The 19,618-nt window shown below is 45.1% G+C and overlaps 1 protein-coding gene and 1 long non-coding RNA gene across 4 annotated transcripts; both read left to right on the top strand.

Annotated features, from left to right (window-relative positions):
* The first annotated feature begins 506 nt into the window (after positions 1-506).
* LOC109769118 (4-hydroxyphenylacetaldehyde oxime monooxygenase) lies at positions 507-2,642 on the top strand. The gene has a single exon (XM_020327857.4). The coding sequence runs from the start codon at positions 608-610 to the stop codon at positions 2,288-2,290; it is 1,683 nt and encodes a 560-aa protein (XP_020183446.1). The 5' UTR covers positions 507-607; the 3' UTR covers positions 2,291-2,642.
* Positions 2,643-13,359: 10,717 nt separating this feature from the next.
* Positions 13,360-16,604, top strand: LOC109769119 (uncharacterized). Of its 3 annotated transcripts, none has more exons than XR_012185034.1 (4): positions 13,360-13,870; positions 14,765-15,052; positions 15,741-15,952; positions 16,064-16,604. It is a non-coding gene; the product is annotated as an uncharacterized lncRNA (long non-coding RNA). The 3 variants fall into 3 exon arrangements; XR_002234251.4 differs by having other exon boundaries at positions 13,362-14,886; positions 15,000-15,052; XR_005757687.3 differs by having other exon boundaries at positions 13,366-15,052.
* Positions 16,605-19,618: the final 3,014 nt, after the last annotated feature.

Genomic DNA, 19,618 nt, shown 5'->3' with positions numbered 1-19,618 from the left:
TCCAAAGGGATCTAAAATAACAGTAGGACAACATTTAGGTGTCTTCAAATTAAGAGCGATGGCATATTACGGGAGCGACTAGCGCTCAGTCGACAGAGAATTAACTAACTAAAGTTGTTCGTACATAACTAAAAACATACTCCCTCTGACCTGAAATATAAGTCGCTCGAGATATTTTCCGACCAGCGGCAAGAGTGATGCGACGGGGAGAGGGAGAGGACAGCGACAGGGACATGGAAAGGGCGGCGACGGAGCGAGGGACTTGCTAGAGATGGGAAGAGGGAGTGACCTGCGGATCTGGAGAGAGAGAGAGAGAGAGAGAGAGAGAGAGAGAGAGAGAGAGAGAGAGAGAGAGAGAGAGATGAGAAAATCTGGAATGGATGGGAAGAGCGAGTGGACTGCGGAAACGAGTGGTGGTGGACGAGGATAGTTTTGCAAAATGATTTTATGACAGAATTTGCAGTAGAAAAGCTAAAACGACATATATTTATATATTTAGGTACGAAGGGAGTATTCAGCATGGGGTATAAGAAATTGTTCAGCTAGTGAAAAACAAATTCTAGTGTTTATTTTTTGAGCCCAGAAATAAAATCTTACAGGAATTTCAATGTTGGACCAACTGGTACATGGTGTCCACCATGCCATTGCCAGTCACTTTATACACCCCCGACGACCGTCCACGATCAGCAGCACCTCGTCCGTGAGCGAGCTAGATAAACCTCCGGCCGGGACGATGGATTTCTCACTACCCCAGCAATGGCAGCTCCTCCTCCTAGCCAGCATCCTCCTCCCCGTCGTCTCGTACCTGCTGGTGACGAAGCGCAGCTCCGAGGAAGGGCGGCTGAAGCTGCCGCCCGGCCCGAAGCGGGTGCCGGTGCTCGGCAACCTGCACCAACTGGGCCCTCTGCCGCACCGCAGCCTGCGTGACCTGGCCCGGCGGCACGGCCCCGTCATGCTGCTCCGCCTCGGCGCGGCGACGACGGTGGTTGTCTCTTCCTCCGCGGCGGCGCGCGACGTGTTGAGGGCCCACGACGCCGACTGCTGCAGCCGGCCCTCGTCACCAGGTCCCGCGCGGCTCTCCTACGGGCGCAAGAGCGTCGCCTTCTCACCATACGGAGCCTACTGGCGCGACATGCGCAGCCTCTTCGCTGCGGAGCTCCTCGGCGCCCGCGGTGTTAGAGCCGCCTGGGCCGCCCGGCGGGAGCAGGTCGACAGGCTCATGGCCGCCCTGGGTGACGCTGCGGGCCCGGTGTCGTTGGACGAGCACGTGTTCCGTGTTGCCGACGGCGTCATTAGCACGGTGGCGTACGGGAGCGTGTACGGCGCGGAGGCGTTCGCGGGCAAGCACAAGCGGTTCCAGCACGTGCTAGAGGAGGCCATGGACATGTCGGCCAGCTTCTCCGCCGAGGACTTCTTCCCCAACGCCGTCGGCCGCCTCCTCGACCGGCTCGCCGGCATAGTCGCGCGCAGGGAGAGGATCTTCAGAGACCTCGACGGCTTCTTCGAGGCAGTGCTGGAGCAGCACCTGCACCCCGCGCGCCCCAAGCCGGAGAGCGGCGGCGGCGACCTGGTGGACGCCCTCATCAGAATCTGCGAGGAGCACGGCTTCACGAGGGACCACGTCAAGGCTGTCCTCCTGGACGCGTTCCTCGGCGGCGTCGACACGAGCTCGGTGACGATCCTGTGGGCGATGTCGGAGCTGATCCGGAAGCCGCAAGTGCTGAAGAAAGCGCAGGAGGAGATCAGGGCCGCGGTCGCCGTCAACGGCAACAACGAGCAGCGGGTGCAGCCGGACGACCTGCCGAAGCTGACCTACCTGAAGATGGTCGTCAAAGAGACCCTGCGGCTTCACCCGCCGGTGACGCTGCTTCTGCCGCGGGAGACGCTGCGGCGGGTGGAGATCGGCGGCTACGACGTGCCGGCGGGGACGCGGGTGCTGGTGAACGCGTGGGCCATCGGGAGGGACCCCGCGAGCTGGGGCCAGGACGCGGCGGAGTTCCAGCCGGAGAGGTTCGAGTCCGGCGGGAGGCACGGCGAGGTGGACTTCCGCGGCGCTCACTTGGAGCTGATGCCGTTCGGCGCCGGCCGGCGAATCTGCCCCGGACTGGCCATGGGGGTGGCGAACGTGGAGTTCACGTTGGCCAACATGTTGTACGGCTTCGAGTGGAAGCTGCCGGAGGGGATGGTGGCGGAGAAGCTGAGCATGGAGGAGGCCGGCAGACTGACTTTCCACCGCAAGACGCCGCTGGTGCTCCTGCCCACCCCATACGTACCGCCGAGAGCTGGCTAGGTGGCAGGACCATGGTGTGACAAGCTCTGGTAGTGGTATATATCGAATTTATACATCAGGCAAATATATCTTGAGTTAAGTTAGTTGAACAAATGAAGAAAATTGTTGATACATGCGTGCGTCTTGGACTGGTGACATGAATCAGTCTTTTTTATGTTTTGAGTTCCAGCACAAATTTGCTCCGAGTTTATCCATCGGGTCTTCTGAGTAAAGTTGAAATGTAATGGGACTATGATTGATTCAGAACAGAGGAAAAAAAGAATCTCCCTAAGTAGGGACATGTAAAATTAATATGACTCCACTATAAATCCGATGTCAGATTTTTTACCATGAAAAATCAAAAGTTTTTTAAGACAATTTGTATTTGTGAAGGATGGTAAGTTTAGTTGCCAAGCATGATAAATCCAGCCGAGTTCATTTTTTTGCGAAAAAATTGCCATGCTCATAAACTAAATTTTTCATCCTTCAGCCAGCTAAATTTGTCATAAAAAGTGTTCGATTTGCCATGCTTAAATATCTAATGTCAGATTTTTAGCATTACCAAACTAATAAGATGATACTATCAGCATTCTTTTGTGCATCAATTCGTGAAAAAAATAAGTGTTCCCTCTCAAAACTAGTCAACAGTTGCACGGGTGTATGGTTTCTTTCACATCTCATATGTTTTTTATTAATCAAGCATAAAATGATCAGCATGCACACAATTTTTAAAATTAAGGAATTGCCAAACAGACGTGTGCATTTATATTCTGCCTGATTAGGTTTAACCATTTAGGCATCCACTTTGTTGTGCTCAGGCTGCCGTTTCAAATACTCTGAAACAAAAAAAAATTGCCCTTTAGATTCGGATATTTTTTAACTAGCAAAAAAAGAAAGTCGGGTGAAGAGCAGAGGGTGTTCCAAGAATTCCAGGCCCTCTTTCAAATAAGTACAAAGTTTGCTCTTACGAATTTCAAAAGGCCGGGTTGATGCACATGCTCATGCATCCAAAAGTTGGCCCACACATCTTCCCCTTTTCAACTCTCTCTCGATCTACCTATCACTCCCACCCACCCCCTACCTTCAACTTCGGTAGAAATTTGAAATTTTGAAAGTAAAAAATTATAGAAGTTGAATTTTGGAAAGTATATATTCTAAAACTTCATTTGTCATAATTTTGTAAAGTTTAAATTCTTCACGGTTTAATTTTTAAAATTCAAGTTTTATAAAATTTATATTTTTGAAAGAGAGCATTCAAATTTTCAACAGTTCAAATTTGTAAACTTGGTACTCATCGAGTCTCGTTGGAGGGGCGGGGGTGGGGGAGATAGGGTCACATGCACATTTGTGAGGCCCGCTCCTTTCTTCTTTACCACATGGAACAATTGTTGTTGCATTGTGCGCCTTTCCGGATAACTATGACCTCCGCTTGGCCCTCCCTATGCGTGTTCGGGCTGACCTTAGGCTTGGAATAGAAAATCAATTTGCATGCTCTGAATGCTGACATTTAATTGGGTCTTATGAAATGTTATCTAAGAAGATAGCCGTGTGGATACAATTAATGTCGGCATCGGTGTAGCCGAGTAAAGTCATTGTGCTACTTTGCTAGTAAATTTATCACAAAAAATTCTACACGGTAGTAAATTTGTTTCATGATTCATTCACTAATTTGGCAATTTATTTAATCTTCCAAATTGTAAAATATTAAAGGTGAGTATCTAATATTAAAAGGGAGTTCTTTTGTACATCGGCAAATTTGGTTTCGTCCCCCCTCCCCTCTCCTAGGTTTGGAATAATCTAAACCAAATCGGTATTTTCCTTGGAAACAATGGTCTGCATTAGCCGAATCAAATCTTATAAAAATCATGGTTTGTGTTAACTCAATAAAATCTTACCAGAACCTAAACTAAATCAAAAAGTCTGTTGCCTTCCCCTACCCATACCTAAATCAAATCAAATCTTAGCAAAACCTCAACTAAATAAAAAAAACTATCATTGATTTCCCCTACCCATACTCAAATCAAATAAAATCTTATCAAAATTTAGAATATGGCGGGTGTAAGGTATATGCTTGATACGATTGGTGTTTTTAACACAGTATAGATGCAGATACTCATACATACACACATACACTCATCCCTATGAAGCACGCACACCATACCCCTATGAGCACCTCCGGAAGACTGGGCCCTGATACGATTGGTGTTGAACCACTAGAATATGTACGTCCGCGTTGCAAGGCACGAGTAATTATCTAGTAAATATAATAACAAAGTAGCACCATGACTCATACATATATCCATATGTCAGCACTAGGGATGATCTTGGGTCGAGAAAAAGTCACCAATGCACGAGTGAACATAGTCGGCATTGACTTGCATCGACGATTGAGTTGGACATTGATGACCCAGTATAGGGAATCAATCGTAGTCCTTTCGATAAATAAGAGTATTGAACCCGACGAGAAGCAGAAGGAATCGATAAGTAGTTTTCAGGAAGGTGTTCTCTGCAAGTTGTAAGATAGTTTTGATAGCAAGATAATTAATAGCAAGTAATAAGCAACCAAAATAACAAGGTGCAGCAAGGTGTCCCAATCCTTAATTTTTCTCAGGTCAAGCCGGAGATAATTCTTATGGTGAGCAGACGCCCTTGAGGACACACAGAATTCGTCAAGTTAGTTTCACCATGATTCATTGACTAGCGTACATTGCTTTGATAAGATGTTATGTGGGTGGACCAGAGCTAAGGTGTTGTTCTTACTTGAATGATCAACCTACTTATGATTACGCCCTTCATGCAAGCATCCCCAAATACAAGAGAAGAATTAAGATAAATCTAACCATAGCATGAAACATATAAATCCAAAACAGACCCTTACGGAACAGCTCATAAACTGGGGTTAAAGTTTAAGTCACTCCGTTAACCCATCATCTACAAACTAATTCCACAATGTCTTCCCCTAAGCCCAAACATGGTTAAGTGTCAAGTAGTCAACGTTCACACGACACCACTAGAGGAAGTACAACATAACATATCATCAAAATATTGAACGGAAACCAACTTCACTTGATTACTAATAACAAGACTTCTTCCATGTCCTCAAGAACAAATAGAATTACTCACAAATCATATTTATGTTCATGATCAGAGAAGATAAATAAGTGATTAACAATCTAAACATATAATTTTCCACCAAGTAAACCAACTAGCATCAATTACAAGATGTAATCAACACTACTAGCACCCCAGGTACCAATAAGAGATTAGATACAAAGATTGAACACGAGAGATGAATTAGGTGGGGAGATGAGATGATGTTGGTGAAGATGTTGATATAGATGAAGCCTCCCATGATGAGAGGAGTGTTGGTGATGACAATGGTTTCGATTTTCCCCTCCCAGAGGTAAGTTCCCTGGCAGAATCGCTCCGCCTTGAGACGACGGCGGAAGGTTCTGAAAGTCTTCTTTTTTTAGGATAAATGGCTTCATTTAGGAGAAGATGGGCAGCATTGGGCCTCTATGGGGCCCTGGGGGGTAGGGCACGCCCCTTGGCTGGTAGCCCCACCGAGGGTCTTCTCTGATACTTCTTTCTTCCTTTTTTTTTATATATTCAAAAATAATTCATCATAAATTTTCATGTCATTTGGAGCTCCGGAGAATAGCTATCTCTGTTGTAGCTTTTTCAGGCTTAGAATTCCAACTGCCGGCAATCACCCTCTTGTGATGAATCTTGTAATTTAAAAGAGAAAAAAGACATTAGAATTACATCATGAAGTGGAATAAAACTCTAAAAAAATAATAGTAGGAAAACATGATGTAAAATGGATGTATCAGACATCTAGGGTCGAGGAGGATGAAAATCAAGTGACCAGTTCCACTGAATAGGATCAAATTAATTATAATAGCAATGTGCATCTTCGAGTGCAAAAGCCGACTGGACTCTTATGGTTATATTAGCCGGTGCGATTTTGAGATCAAGCACAACATAATATGATAATTTGGCTTTCTTATGTCTAGGGAGACCCAAACAAACAGGCTAAACCCAACACAATTTACATGCATCACCTTACTATTGTCCAAACAAAAAGTGGATCATACAATGGAAGGACCAATTTGATTTTTTTGAAAGTTAAAATTCTAAGAGTTGAAATTTATGAATGTTCAATGTTATAAAATTTTAGTATTCGAAAGTGAGTATTTTAAAAATAATTAAAGTTGGTACTCATTTTCACAGAAAAGAAAGAGAAAATTGGGTGAAAGGTTGTGTGTGGTTGGGCTAACCGCAGGCACGGTCACCCGTTAGAGAGGAAAATTGGTACACACTTTGGATGTAGACAATTAATTGAGTCTTATGAAATGGAATCTAAGCAAATATATGCATGGATACCATTACCATCGGCACTAGTGAAGCCCATAAGAGTCGATGTGCTACTTTGTTAGTACATTTATTCGCAAAATTTCTATGGAGTGGTACATTTATTTAATGATTTGCATGTTATTTTCGGTATGATTTATTCACTAATTTTGCAGTACATTTGATCTACCAAATTGTCGAAAAAATATAATAGCAAAGTAGCACCATGACTCATACATTCATCAATATGTCAGCACTAGAGATGGTCTTGGGTCGAGGAAAAGGCGACAATGCACAAGTGAACATAGTCGACAACAACTTGTGTCGACAATTGAGCTGGACAACCAGCATGGCCTAGGACGATGAGATGCAAGCGACCAATTCCACTGAATAGGGGTCAAACTATAATGGTAGTGTGCATCGCTGAGTGCCAGAGGCCGGCTGAACTCTTTTACAACTATATTGGCCAATGCGATTTTGCGATCAAGCGCAACATAATATGGTAAGTTGGTTTTCTTATATTGTCTAGGGAGACCTAAACAAACAAGCTAAACCAGGCACAATATGCATGCATTGGCTTATTATTGTTCTAGGTAAAAAGTCAATCATACAATAGGAGAACTAATTTGAATTTGTTTGAGTTAAAATTTCAGAAGTTAAAATTCATGAAAGTTCAATTTTCTAAAAAAATAATTTATGATAGAAAGTATTTAATCTTTTTAAAGTTCGTCTTAGTATTGTGCTAGAGAAAAAGTTGATTACACAATAGGAGCACTAATTTGAATTTTTTTAGAGTTAAAGTTTCAATAGTTCAAATTTATGAAAGTTCAATTTCTAAAGAATAATTTTTGAAAGTTAGTATTTAAGTTTTTGAAAGTTTGTCTAAGTATTGTGCAAAAGAAAAAGTCGATCATACAATAGGAGAACTAATTTGAATTTTTGAGAGTTAAACTTTCAATAGTTCAAATTTATCAAAGTTCAATTTCTAAAGAATGATTTTTGAAAGTCAATATTTTTAAAAAAATTAGTTCAAATTTATGAAAGAGTGTGCTCGTTTTTCAAAGAAAAAGAGAGAAAATTAAGTGAAAAGTTGTGTATGGTTGGGCTGACTGCAGGCACGGAAAGTCAAAGCACACCCTTTGGATTTAGATATTAATTAAGTCTTATGAAATGCATTTTAAGAAGATATCCGTATGGATTCTGTAGCGACCAGATCTCAAACAGTCTGATCTCTGTGCATAAGTGTCATCCCTAGATCGGTAATGCTGACACGCACAGTACTTGAAGGATTTATTACAGAGTAGCAACCACACACTTATTACATCGAATGTCTCAAAAGAGAACTTATTACAATAAATATGGCTTAAGGCCATCTAATACGATAACAGCGGAAGGCTTGAAAGATAAAGTGAGTCCATCAACTCCAACGGCATCACTGAGTGAAAGACCATGACCTAAGGCTCCTTACTTGTCGTCTGAAAAGTCTGCAACATGATACGTTGCAGCCCGAAAACGGGTCAGCCCATGGAATATGCTGGCAATGTAACACAAAAGAGTAATGAACAGAGGCTGGTGGAGGCTGTATGGTTAAAATGTTTTGCGAAAAGCCAATTTTTCCCTACAACAAAGGAATAAACTTTATTTAACTATCATGGTGGTTGTTAAACATTGAGAATGGTAAACCCCATCTCAATCCCAATTAAAAGGTAATTAATAACCCAATCAAATTTTATAATTTAAGAGTGATGAGATCCACATGATAATCCAAGAACTAGATACTCAAAATGTCCATAACCGGAGACACGGCTAACCATGATTAGATTGTATACTCTGCAGAGGTTTGCGCACTTTTCCCACAAGACTCGATCTCCTCCGTTATATTTCTCGCACTACATGGTGTTTGAGAAACGGATGACCGAGACACAGTCTTTCAGAAGCGTTAGCACCTTACGATGGTAGACAGTACCACCTACATCCCCTACATCTGCTAGTCTACCACTATAAGAGTTCACACGACTTAAGCAACTATGCCAGGCCCATAATGGCTTGTGGCTGCACACGGAAGTTTCTAGCATGAATAATCTCATGATCCCTTTGAGCTTGGGTGGCAGTCCATAGGAGAATCACACGGTACCCCGGGATTTCCAAAAATATAGGCAATCACTTGAATTCCCCAAATGCCTCAATCCACCCAGATGTGTATTAAAGTTGCCACATTAAGTTAACCATTGATTAACAATACTCACAACTGTCATGAATACACTCAAACCCAATCCACGTCTACGAGCATAGCATAGCAATATAAGCAACGTAGAAGTAACTCCCAAAGGTTTGATAATAAACAGGTGAATAGGTACTACCTCAACTACTTCCCAACCCACAATTTAATTCAGATCCTAACATGCAATTGTTTGAGGATTGATCTAATGCAATATAACTGGGTAGTAAAGAGGTATGATCAAAGTGTTACTTGCCTTACTGATGATCCGCGAAACCTAGAGACTCGTAATAGCACGCTTCGCACTCTGGGTACTCTATCGCAAACAAACAAGCATACAATAAGCAATCAAGCAAAGGCACGGGTAAAACTCAAATAAGAGATCTAACCAGAAAGTTCAACTTAAGAACTCCAGTTTGCAAAAAGAATCAAATCAAGCGAAGCAACAAAACTCAAACGGTGAAAGAAACAAGCTTCGTTTACTAATCTGGACTAAAGTCAAATTTTACAGTAGCAAAATCTTGTTCAAGTTGGTTAAACAGAAAGAGGGCTTCGAGACGAAACTCTAGGCGCTTGAAACGCCTGATTCCGGTAAACGAGCGAAAAGATAAACTAAAACGAAAATCGGATCAGAAATCACGATCGAAAATAATCGCGAAAAATCCGAGAAAAAGAAAAACTGACGAACAGGCTAACGAACGAACGTTCACTGTCTGCGGCTAAACGGTGAAAACCGTTCGTTAAAACGAACGTACGAACGGGCGTTCGCTAAATAACTAAACCGAATAAACCGAACCGGATCTAAAAAACGGATCTAGGGTTTCGAGAAAAAACCGTTCGGTTTTCTCGCGAAAACCGAGGCGGCGGCAGCTACCTCCAATGGAGACGGCGAGACGGCGGCGGCGGCGCGGCAGCGGGCGGCGTTGGCGGCGGCGGCGGGCTGGCGTGGTCGGCAGCTAGGGTCCGGCGGCGTGGCGGGCTGGTGGGCTGCGGGGCTCGGGTGGCGCGGCTTATAAAGGCCCCCCGAGCGGAGTCCCGCTCGGGTATGGCCCGGAGTCGGTTTGTCTTTTTTTTTAAATAATTTCATTGTGCAGAAAAAGAAATAAAAGAAGTACTAAATGGACTCCAAAAATCCCGAAATAAATTTTCCCCGTCCTCTAAAAATAGGCCGGACAAGGTGAACATTTATTTGGGCCTAAAATGCAACCTTGAAAAACGCATATTTTCCTAATTCAATAAAATAGCGATAAAACTCCGAATAAAAATCTTATTTGATTTTAACATTAAATCTCCGATATTTCTTTATTTTTAGGAAGTCATTTTATCCTCTCTCTTTTATTATTATAAAAGAAATATTCAAGAGAAAATGATTAAAAATCAAACGATCCTTTTTTCAAAATTTGAGGAAAACTCGAATATGAAAATAATGAAATCCCCAACTCTCTCTGTGGGTCCTTGAGTTACGTAAAATTTCTAGGATCAAACCAAAATGCAATAAAATATGATATGCAATGATGATCTAATGTATAACATTCCAAATTGAAAATTTGGTATTACAGATTCCATGACCGTCGGCATTAGTGAACCCAACAAAGAGTTGTTGTGCTTCTTTGCTAGTACGTTTATTCGCAAAATTTCACATTTATTTCATGATTTGCATGTTCTTTTCTGTATGATTGAATAATTCACTAATTTAATTAGTACCACATTTAGTTTTCCAAAATCATCAATGAATACATATAATACCAAAATAACACCATGACTCCTATGCATATCCGGATATGTAGCACCGGAGAGGTTCTTTGGTATAGAAAGAAACAACACAAGCAAGCAAACTAGAGCAGGCACGAGCTACATGCATGATACATCAGGTGGGCTTTTCTTGTTTGAGGAGAACAAGTCGACCAGCATCATCATAGGACAGCAAGTAATCGGGGGCAGGCGCGTAGTGGCGGTCCATGTAGTAGTAGGATCCATCGGGGTTGATGACGCAGCACCAGTCGTCGAAGCAGTTGTCGTCGCCGTGGTCGACGCACAGGTCGAGGAGGTCGTCCACGCCGCCGTAGCGCTCCGCCAGCTTGCGGAAACTGTCCTGCTTCGACAGGGACTCCCTCAGCTCCTGGTTCACCTGCTGCAGCGTCTTCCCGCGATTCGCCGGGGCCTCCTGCTTGGTCGCCGCGCCGCCGGCGGCCGCCGCCTCCGTGGCGGCGTCCTTGCTGCCGCCGCCGTCCTTGCTCTTGCTCCCCATGGGAGATCTGACTTTTGCGTGAGAGAGATCTGGCTTTTGCTTCCGCTTGGCCTCGATCGGGCGCAAGCGTTTGTTGGTGTGATGAGTGGCGTGGAGGCGTGTGTCTGTGTGTATATAGACGCGGCGGGCCGGGGTCCGGGTTGGAGCGGGTTGAGGACGGTCGGTGGATCGATCGAGTCGGGCTTGGGTTTCATTTTCAGTTCCGAGTCGGACCGAGGCTCGGCTGTTCAGCGGTACATGTCAGAATCGGGCCGCGTGTCTCCCCTGCTTCCATCTATATATACATGCAGCTACCCACGGCCACGGTACACGATCAAGGACTAATGTAGACGATCGATAGCGTTACAGAAGAGAGGCAGGGGCTACCTAGCTAGGGATTGCACGCTCTCGATCTTTTGATCATCACCAATGGGGTCTGCACTGTTGTCGATGGTGCGGATGATGAAGCCGAAGAAGGACGGCGCGCCGCCCGCTTTCGTGCACGACCTGCCGCACCACGGGACGACGGCGGCTCCTTGCCGCCAGCGCACTGAAGAGTACGTTGTCCTTGCTCGCTTATAATCAGCTTATGTATGTATGTATGTATCCGTCTTTTTCGAGTCCACTAACATATTGCATGCTAATGGTGATGTCTGGATCGATTGTAGGGAGCGCGACGCGTCCATCATCTGCCATGTCCACCACGCCCTCCGCCACTACAACGCCACCAACCCGGGCTCGGAGTTCGTCCCCGTCAAGCCTCTCATGGCCGCGTACGTGGGCTTCCAAAGCCACATCTAGGTCCACGTCAGCTTCATTGCTCGCAGGAAGAAGATCGCCAGCAGCAAACGGAGGCGCAACCAGGCCAACGACGCGGACAAGACCTTCTTCGCCGAGCTGCGCTACAGCCACCACCACTCAGGCGCGCCGGCCGTTGAAACATGCGCCATCATCGGTAAGCAGCGACCACACCTGAACCGCCACGACAAAACATCCATGATATGCATGACCTTTTCTGGTACACTTGCATATGGTTTCCCTTCAGATTTACCACGGTGACGCCTATCCTAACTTGTGTTTTTTTTCTTTTCTTCTCTATTGACAGAGAAATCGTCGCGCAAAAGTCACTTGAAGACCGCGTGTGCATTTTGCCCCGAGAGCTTTCAGATTTTGCACCCACTTGACGGGAGCTTCATGTGCGGAAAGAAGTGCCAGGCAAACGAAGGCCAGGGTTTCATATATTTCACGAACCTGCTTGAGTTACTGTTCACATGCCCCACGGCCAGTGGACCCGGCAAGGAGGATGCAGCAGCGCCAAAGAAGGAGGAGGAGGAGCATAGTAGCGTCCTGAGCTGGGCCGCCCTCCCCTTTCATTTTCTCGGTAATCTTATTACAAGGGTTTTACCGGCCTTTGATGATAAGCATATGGACTAGATCAGGGGCAAAGCTAGCGAGAAGTTAATGCAATGGGTTCAATTTAAACACAATGAAGAGTGATGTATGGTAATAGCAAGGCCACGTATCAGACTGACAGATTTTGAAGTTGATGTATGAGATTAAACTTGCGACAACCTTTTATAAGTAAAATACATAGAACCACCACTTTCGCGCGTCATAGCTCTCGAAAAACCATCACTTTATAAAACTTGACATTTTGCACCGCACCAAAAAAATGACAGTGGCAAAAAACACTGATCCGTTTTTTGAGCACGTTTTGACGTGGCCGATCGCGAGCAAGCCAACAGCGGTGGACGGCCCGCCGCTATCGCCCATTAACTCTCGTGTCCGAAGCGATTGGGCCGGCTCTCACTCCCATCGCTCACCCCCATCCCTCTCCCTCTATCCCTCTTCTCTTTCGCGCGGGCATGGCGGCAGTGGCAGCTCCGGATCCATCGGCGAGGGAGTGGTCGACAAACTGGCCCCATGATGCGAAGCTGCTTCTTCTTTCTCCTCATGCTGCTTGTGCGTGTCTCCACCTTCATTTGTTGCTGCATCTGCTGCTCCATCTGGGGTGTCTCAACCTGCACCTGCTGCTCCACCTGCGGAGACTCCATCTCCCACTACTAGAAAAACGCTTATAGATATAATTTTACTAGTAGGGCTAGTTTAAGCAGCAGCGCTACTGCTAAGTACCAGTAGCGCTGGGAATAACAAGCGCTACTGCTACAATTTAGCAGCGCTGGTTAGGGTGGACGGCGCTACTGTTAGATGTGCCACACCACTCGGCCAGGTCAAGGGATACTAGCAGCGCTTGGAACCTACGCAGCGCTACAACTAAAGCAATAGCACTAACGCTGTTTGTCGCCCCGCGCTACAGCTGTGGATAGACATCCACTGGCCCGACTGGCCTCCTCACCTCTCTCTCTCATTTCTCTCTCTCCCACGCGATCCCCAAATCGCCGCCCCTGCCGCCGGCCTCCCCTGCCAACTCCGGCGAGCTCTGGCGCCGTCCAGCATACCCACGGCTCCCCCTCACCGAGCTCTACCTGCTCCACCTCTTCGATCTGCTTTCCCCTGCCTCGTGTGGTCGCTCGCTTCGGTCAAACCTCGCTAGGGTTTCGGTGCTTGCGGGGCTAGGTCGCCGGCGTGGTTCCGGCGCCTTGCTCCGGTGTGACTTGAATCCTGGCTGTGCCTAGGTGTCGCACGCGTCACTGATGCGGCCCTGGTCGCTGGCGATGCGGCGGTCGCCTGCCTCTCCACGGCTTCGCGTACCTCGCCTCCTGCCGCCGTGTGATGGCGGTGAGTTGGCCACACCGCAACCGCGGCGGTGGCGATGCACGGCCTTGGCTATAACCCCTTCATGGTGAGCTTCTCCTTCTCTGCCCTACTGCTGCCTCTACTGCCTAGACCATGGCTGCGGTGATCTTGGTCCTCTTCGTGTACTGGTAATATGACTTAGGTTTTTGAGGACGCTTGGATTGATGGCTATGGTCTGCTACTTGATTTGTGCTTTACTGAAATTAGTTGGGGTAGTTGGTTACTGTTTAGGGTTCATATTTGGGCCTAGATTTGTTGATGTGCTAATGCTCCTGTTGATCCACTAGTCCATACTCTAGTTCTAGTTCATGCCTATGGACTGGTCGTTGGGGATTTGGTGCTGCTGGTGGTCCTATGTGCACTTGTTTGATATACTAGCACTTTATCGTTAATTGACAGTTAAACCATTAACCTACCATGCATATAGATGTGTTCCTGTGGAATTGATGCTACTTTAACTCTGTGATCAACTTGTGGTCATGATCTAGTTCTGGTTGTAGTTCTTGTTATTTAAATGTTCCTTTTATTTCAGTTTCTCTTGCTGCAAGTATAATTACATGCTTATATTCTTGTTGGTCACTTGTTACTCTTCAAGCTGGTATCTGTGTTTAATACATATTAGTTTTTATTTAAATACCATGTACTGGTATTTCTTGTTCTGTTTAGTACATCATCTTTTAGTGGTTTAGTTGTATATAGTGCACATCACATAGTCCTGGTAGTTGCATGTGGTGACACTTCTTTTATTGCTTTAGTTATATCAGATGTTTCTTTTACATGCTTAATAATTAACAGTATCATTGGTTTAAAGGACATAGCCCTTTATTTATAGATACTTATATTGCTTTACCTGGTTCAGTTTAGAATAGATGCTCTCTTGGTCTTAGCTTTTCTCTCATCCTTTCTTTCCTCCTCTTCTAAACTCTACTGATAAGAACAGTTGCTCCTTGATCGTAACCAAGCCCATGATGCTGGTCTGAGGCTCCTTGACCTTAACGACTTGGCTCTCCAAGCAACAAAATCAGTTCAGCTGCGCTCTTGGTTCCTCTTTCTTGCTTATTGGTCAGATTCTGAATCTAGATTCTACTATTTTGGTTCATATTCCATTGATTTGGTACGCTACATCTACATTGATGCATCAACTCTGCTCCATAAATATGGATACATGTTTGCAGGCAGTTTTCTTCGACAGTTTTGTGTTGCCATTGCTCCCAGTCATCAGATTCTGGTAAGTTATCTAACACTGTTGTTAGAGTGCAGATGCGCCTTTTAGGTTTAGGAGCACCGCCGTCTAACTCAGCAGGCGAGAGCTCTAAGTGTTGTTATGTCTGAAATTCCATGGACAGCCTTGTTTTGTTGCCATAGTTATTACTAGCCATGCTCGGCAGTATGACACATTGTGGCTGATGGATTTCGGTTTTCCATGTGGTGTAAAAAGAAATATTTATTCGTTTTTTCCCTGTTTAATTGATAACTACTTGGATCGTGGAGGGTGGTGTTGAACGTGTATGAGTGTTTGATTTACTTATTCCTCTCACGGATGAGGAGAGTAGAAAGTAGCAGTTAGTATTGCTTCTAAAGTAGCAGGCTAAAGCACTGTTCTTAGAAAAATAAATAGGTATCCTAAACACTATGATTGTAAACGTGGAAGTCTGTTGTATATCAAACGATTATATTGAAACGGTTTGGCAAGATGTGATGGTCTACTGCACTATGTGTGTCTCACTAGTCGTTGTAACAGGTGCTCATTCTGCCTGATGGACTGAAATGCTTTTGTGCATTACCTGTGTTTACACAGTGTAATTTTTATCTGTGGCACTTGCAGACTTGTGAATCAACCAAGATGCATTTACAATCTTGATCGTAAAAGCTTTCGTAAGATAAGCTTGTGTCTAACTTTGCTTCTATTATTCCAGTTAATTGAAAAGGATCCAAACAAGGCAGTTCCATTGTTCTGAGCAGCTCTTAACAGTGGTGAACAATTGAGAGTGCATTGAAGGATATGGCTACTGTACTGAAACAAGCAAACCGGGCTGAAGAAGCCATCGATGCGATAAGATCCTTCCGTGACCGTTGTCCAAATGAAGCTCGGGAGTCTCTTGACAATATTCTTCTTGACCTATACAAGGTATCTCGGGCCTGTAAATTTACGTATATAATGTAATAATAAACCCATATCACATTTGTGTATGAATTGGTAGCCTAGTATTTATAACAATCTTTGTCTGTGTTGAACCAGAAATGCGGTAGGACAAAAGAACAGATTGAAATGCTCCAGGTTCTTTTGAGTTCCTAGTAGTGGTCTTGGTTCATTATTTAATTCCAGGATTTGTGAGTTCCTAGTAGGGAACACATGGACATGAAGCCACGGCGGCGACGAATACGATATCGACATTGGGCTGCGGCGACGATGATGACGACGACATCGGCATCGACACAGGGCTACAGCGGCGACGAAGACGACGACATCGTCATGGTGCTGCTGCGGCAGTGACGACGACGACATCAACACGGCCTTGTGGAGGCGCCGACGCCGACGACATAGACGCGTGGCATATATTGTGTGTGTGTTTGTGCGCGTGCGTGTGTGTGTGCGTGTGCGTGTGTTAATTATCTACATCAGATATGTATGATTGATGATTGACTGTATGCATAACATGTACGTATTGTGAAATGCATGTCTAAACTGAAATAGGTAGACTTTTTTAAAAAAAAATCCTAATTTGTTACTAGTAGCGTGGGTGTATCATATAAGCGCTACTGCTATTCCTTTACTAGTAGCGTGGGTGTGGAATACTAGTAGCGTGGGGCACCAGTGCTACTGGTATGTCTATTTAGCAGTAACGTGGGGTAAAACACACGCTACTGCTAAAAAATAGCTGTAGCGTCATTAGCAGTAGCGTGGGAACCTACGCTACTGGTAGTCAAAAACCCATGCTACTGGTAAGGTTTTTCCTAGTAGTGTCCATCAGAGGAGCAAGGGGCAGCACTGGCACCACCCTATCGAGCGCGCAGTACACGCAGAGTTGGTCGTGGTTCTGGTACATGTACCAGCCTGCCCTCTGGTATGGATCCGGGGAATCCTTGGCCTCCCCCATCGCCCAGACCAGGTTCTCGATCAATGGGCGGTGGAGGTCTAGCAATCGGGCGTACTCCTCATGGTTTGTGGCCGCCCTCACTGCGTGTGCATGATTTTTTTGAGGATAGCAACGCTGGCGTACCAGGTGCTCACCTCGCGCGCGTAGGAGAGCCTGGTGCTATCGCCGTTGAACATCTCCTACAGCGCCTTGTCTCATCCGATGCAAAATGCCATGGCGCAATGAAGGTTTTTTTTGGTTTGGATGGGAAGGACGAAGTTGGATCGAGAGGAGCGATGGAGAGTGGTGGTTATCTGTGCAAGGAGGGTGAATGTGAATGAATGCTGTGTGTGTGTGTGGAGACTGGGGTTTTCTGAAGAAATCGAACAGGCACAGTCAATCGATCGAACCACCGCTGCGTTTTTTAGAAGAATCGAATGAGCAGAGCCCGACCCAGCAGCCCAGCCTTGCAAACGATCGCATGCGCCCAGCCCAGCCCAGCAAACGATCGCATGCGCCCAGCCCAGCAAACGATCGCATGCGCCCAGCCCAGCAAACATCGCCCAGCCCAGCACAACAGCTTTGTCCCGAGCGAAAAAAAGACGGCCACGTCAAAACGCATTCGTTTTTTCGTTCAGTGTTTTTTGCCACTGTCATTTTTTCGGTGCCATGCAAAGTGGTGGTTTTCCGAGAGTTATGACGTGAAAGTGGTGCTTCTTTGCATTTTCCTCCTTTTTATACTAAACCGTTCACTTTACTCTCTCTCTCTCTCTCTCTACTTCTTTAGTAGTAACTAGATGATGCCCCGCGTGTTGCTGCGGGAATTTTGTAGAAATGCGGACATACCGTAGGATGATTCATAGTCACTAACAGTGTAGAGAATACAAAAAGACAGATCAAAGTGATTACACTATAGATAGTTACAATATATTAGGGATTTGGTATGGCACAACTGCAAGTAGAAACTAACAAAAGAGTACTAATGAGAGTTTTCCTTGATTATAAACAAATGCAGCCACTTTACTGATAACTAATTCTAAATTGGGCAGCATAACTACTAATTTGAGGTAGAAGTCACAGTGTATTTTGTAAGAAGCTACATGTGTGGTTCACGATGTAGCATGTGAGGTTCTCTCATAAGGAAATTCTAAAAGAAATAATAGAGAATAGTGCAACTTGTAAATGTGAGCTGCATATGAAACATTCAGGAGTCCATAACATCAGGCCTCTATAATAAGAGAAAGGGATGTGAAGAAAAAGTAGGTTCATGAATATGAACAGAAAATGTTTTTTTCTATTTTGCTGCTGTCAAAAGATATAACATGCATTACGTTTTACCCTCATAATTACATATGAAGTATATAATGTGTCTAAATAGATGTGTGAACTAATTTGACAGAATCTGTAGATAAAAAATCACATGAATCAGAGACAAAGGCCCTGTATACAATCTTGTATAGGCTCTAGTCCAGACTCCAGAGTCATGACCTTCTACTTCTTCCTCTCCATACATAAAAGGGAAACTGTTCAGCTTATTCTCTCTCTTGTACGACAATGAACAAATACATCCATTCTTCCATGCGTGTTGGTGTACATGGCATCCAAATCGGAGTATCGGACGAATGGACAGTGCTGCGCCAAACAGTTGCACATGCCAACGTGGATCTGCACTCTAATCACTTGTACATACATTCAAAACTCTGTCTAGCGAGGTCAACAAACAACAAACTGAAGGAAGAAGTTCCTGGGAGAGAAGCAGGAAGGAGGAGACAGTCGGTGGAGGACAGTTTCCATCAACCGCTGGGGTGGGATTGATGGCGGCGAACAGGCGTCAGATCCAGCCTGCAGAGAAGGCAATCCAACTCATCCTCGACATGAACCACCCCATAGCTACGCTCCTACCTCATCTGTATCCATCATCATTACATCAAATCCTTACCCTTCCTTGCTCGATCCGCCCCACCAAACAATATGAATAGCCTGGCATGATTTCCATTCCCCGCCAATCATGGAGTTACTCCACACCACCCACACCTTGTACATGACCTGCAGCCAAACCAAGAGATGAAGGAGGGCGTCACCAGCCGCACAAACAACAACAGAGACAACAAAAAGAGATCGTACACTTTGATTTTAGGCAGGAAGAGGGGCAGCCGGAATAGGAGTAGCGCTATGATGGAGATTTTGCTTTCCAAGTGGTACTGCCATGAGGCAAATATTTATAGATCGAGGAGAGGTGAAGCAACGCCTGTTCGGTTGTGGTAACTGAACGAAGGAAGGAGCCGGTAGGGGAAGGGGATGGGACGGGAAGGAAGGAGAAGGGGTTGGTCTGTGTGCAAATTGAGACCATACGGCTTCTGTGCTAATTTAAGTCTGCAAACTGAGCAACGACGACATGCCAATAGAAATTAGTTAAATGAAAAACTAAATGATGACGTGGCAGTTTGCTGATGCGGATAGGCTGCATGTTAAAAGAAATAACATAATGGGGATGAACTATTTAGGTATTATAGATTTATAAGCAGCTTTATACATTTTGGAATAGGAAACAAGGTAATAGATGTTTAGGTGTTCCCAAAATCACCGAACGGAAATTGGGGTACAACGGTGAACATGGCCATAGTTGCATGGGCAACTCGGTGCTAAATATGCTCCACAAACGGTAGGCTTTGGCATGAACCATGAATGTACAAGTGTAAAAAAATGATTTTTTTTTT

Source organism: Aegilops tauschii, chromosome 5 (genome assembly GCF_002575655.3).
Source record: "Aegilops tauschii subsp. strangulata cultivar AL8/78 chromosome 5, Aet v6.0, whole genome shotgun sequence".
NCBI lineage: Eukaryota > Viridiplantae > Streptophyta > Magnoliopsida > Poales > Poaceae > Aegilops > Aegilops tauschii.
Note: the sequence above shows the minus strand (reverse complement) of the source record. Positions and strands in the feature narration are given on the sequence as shown.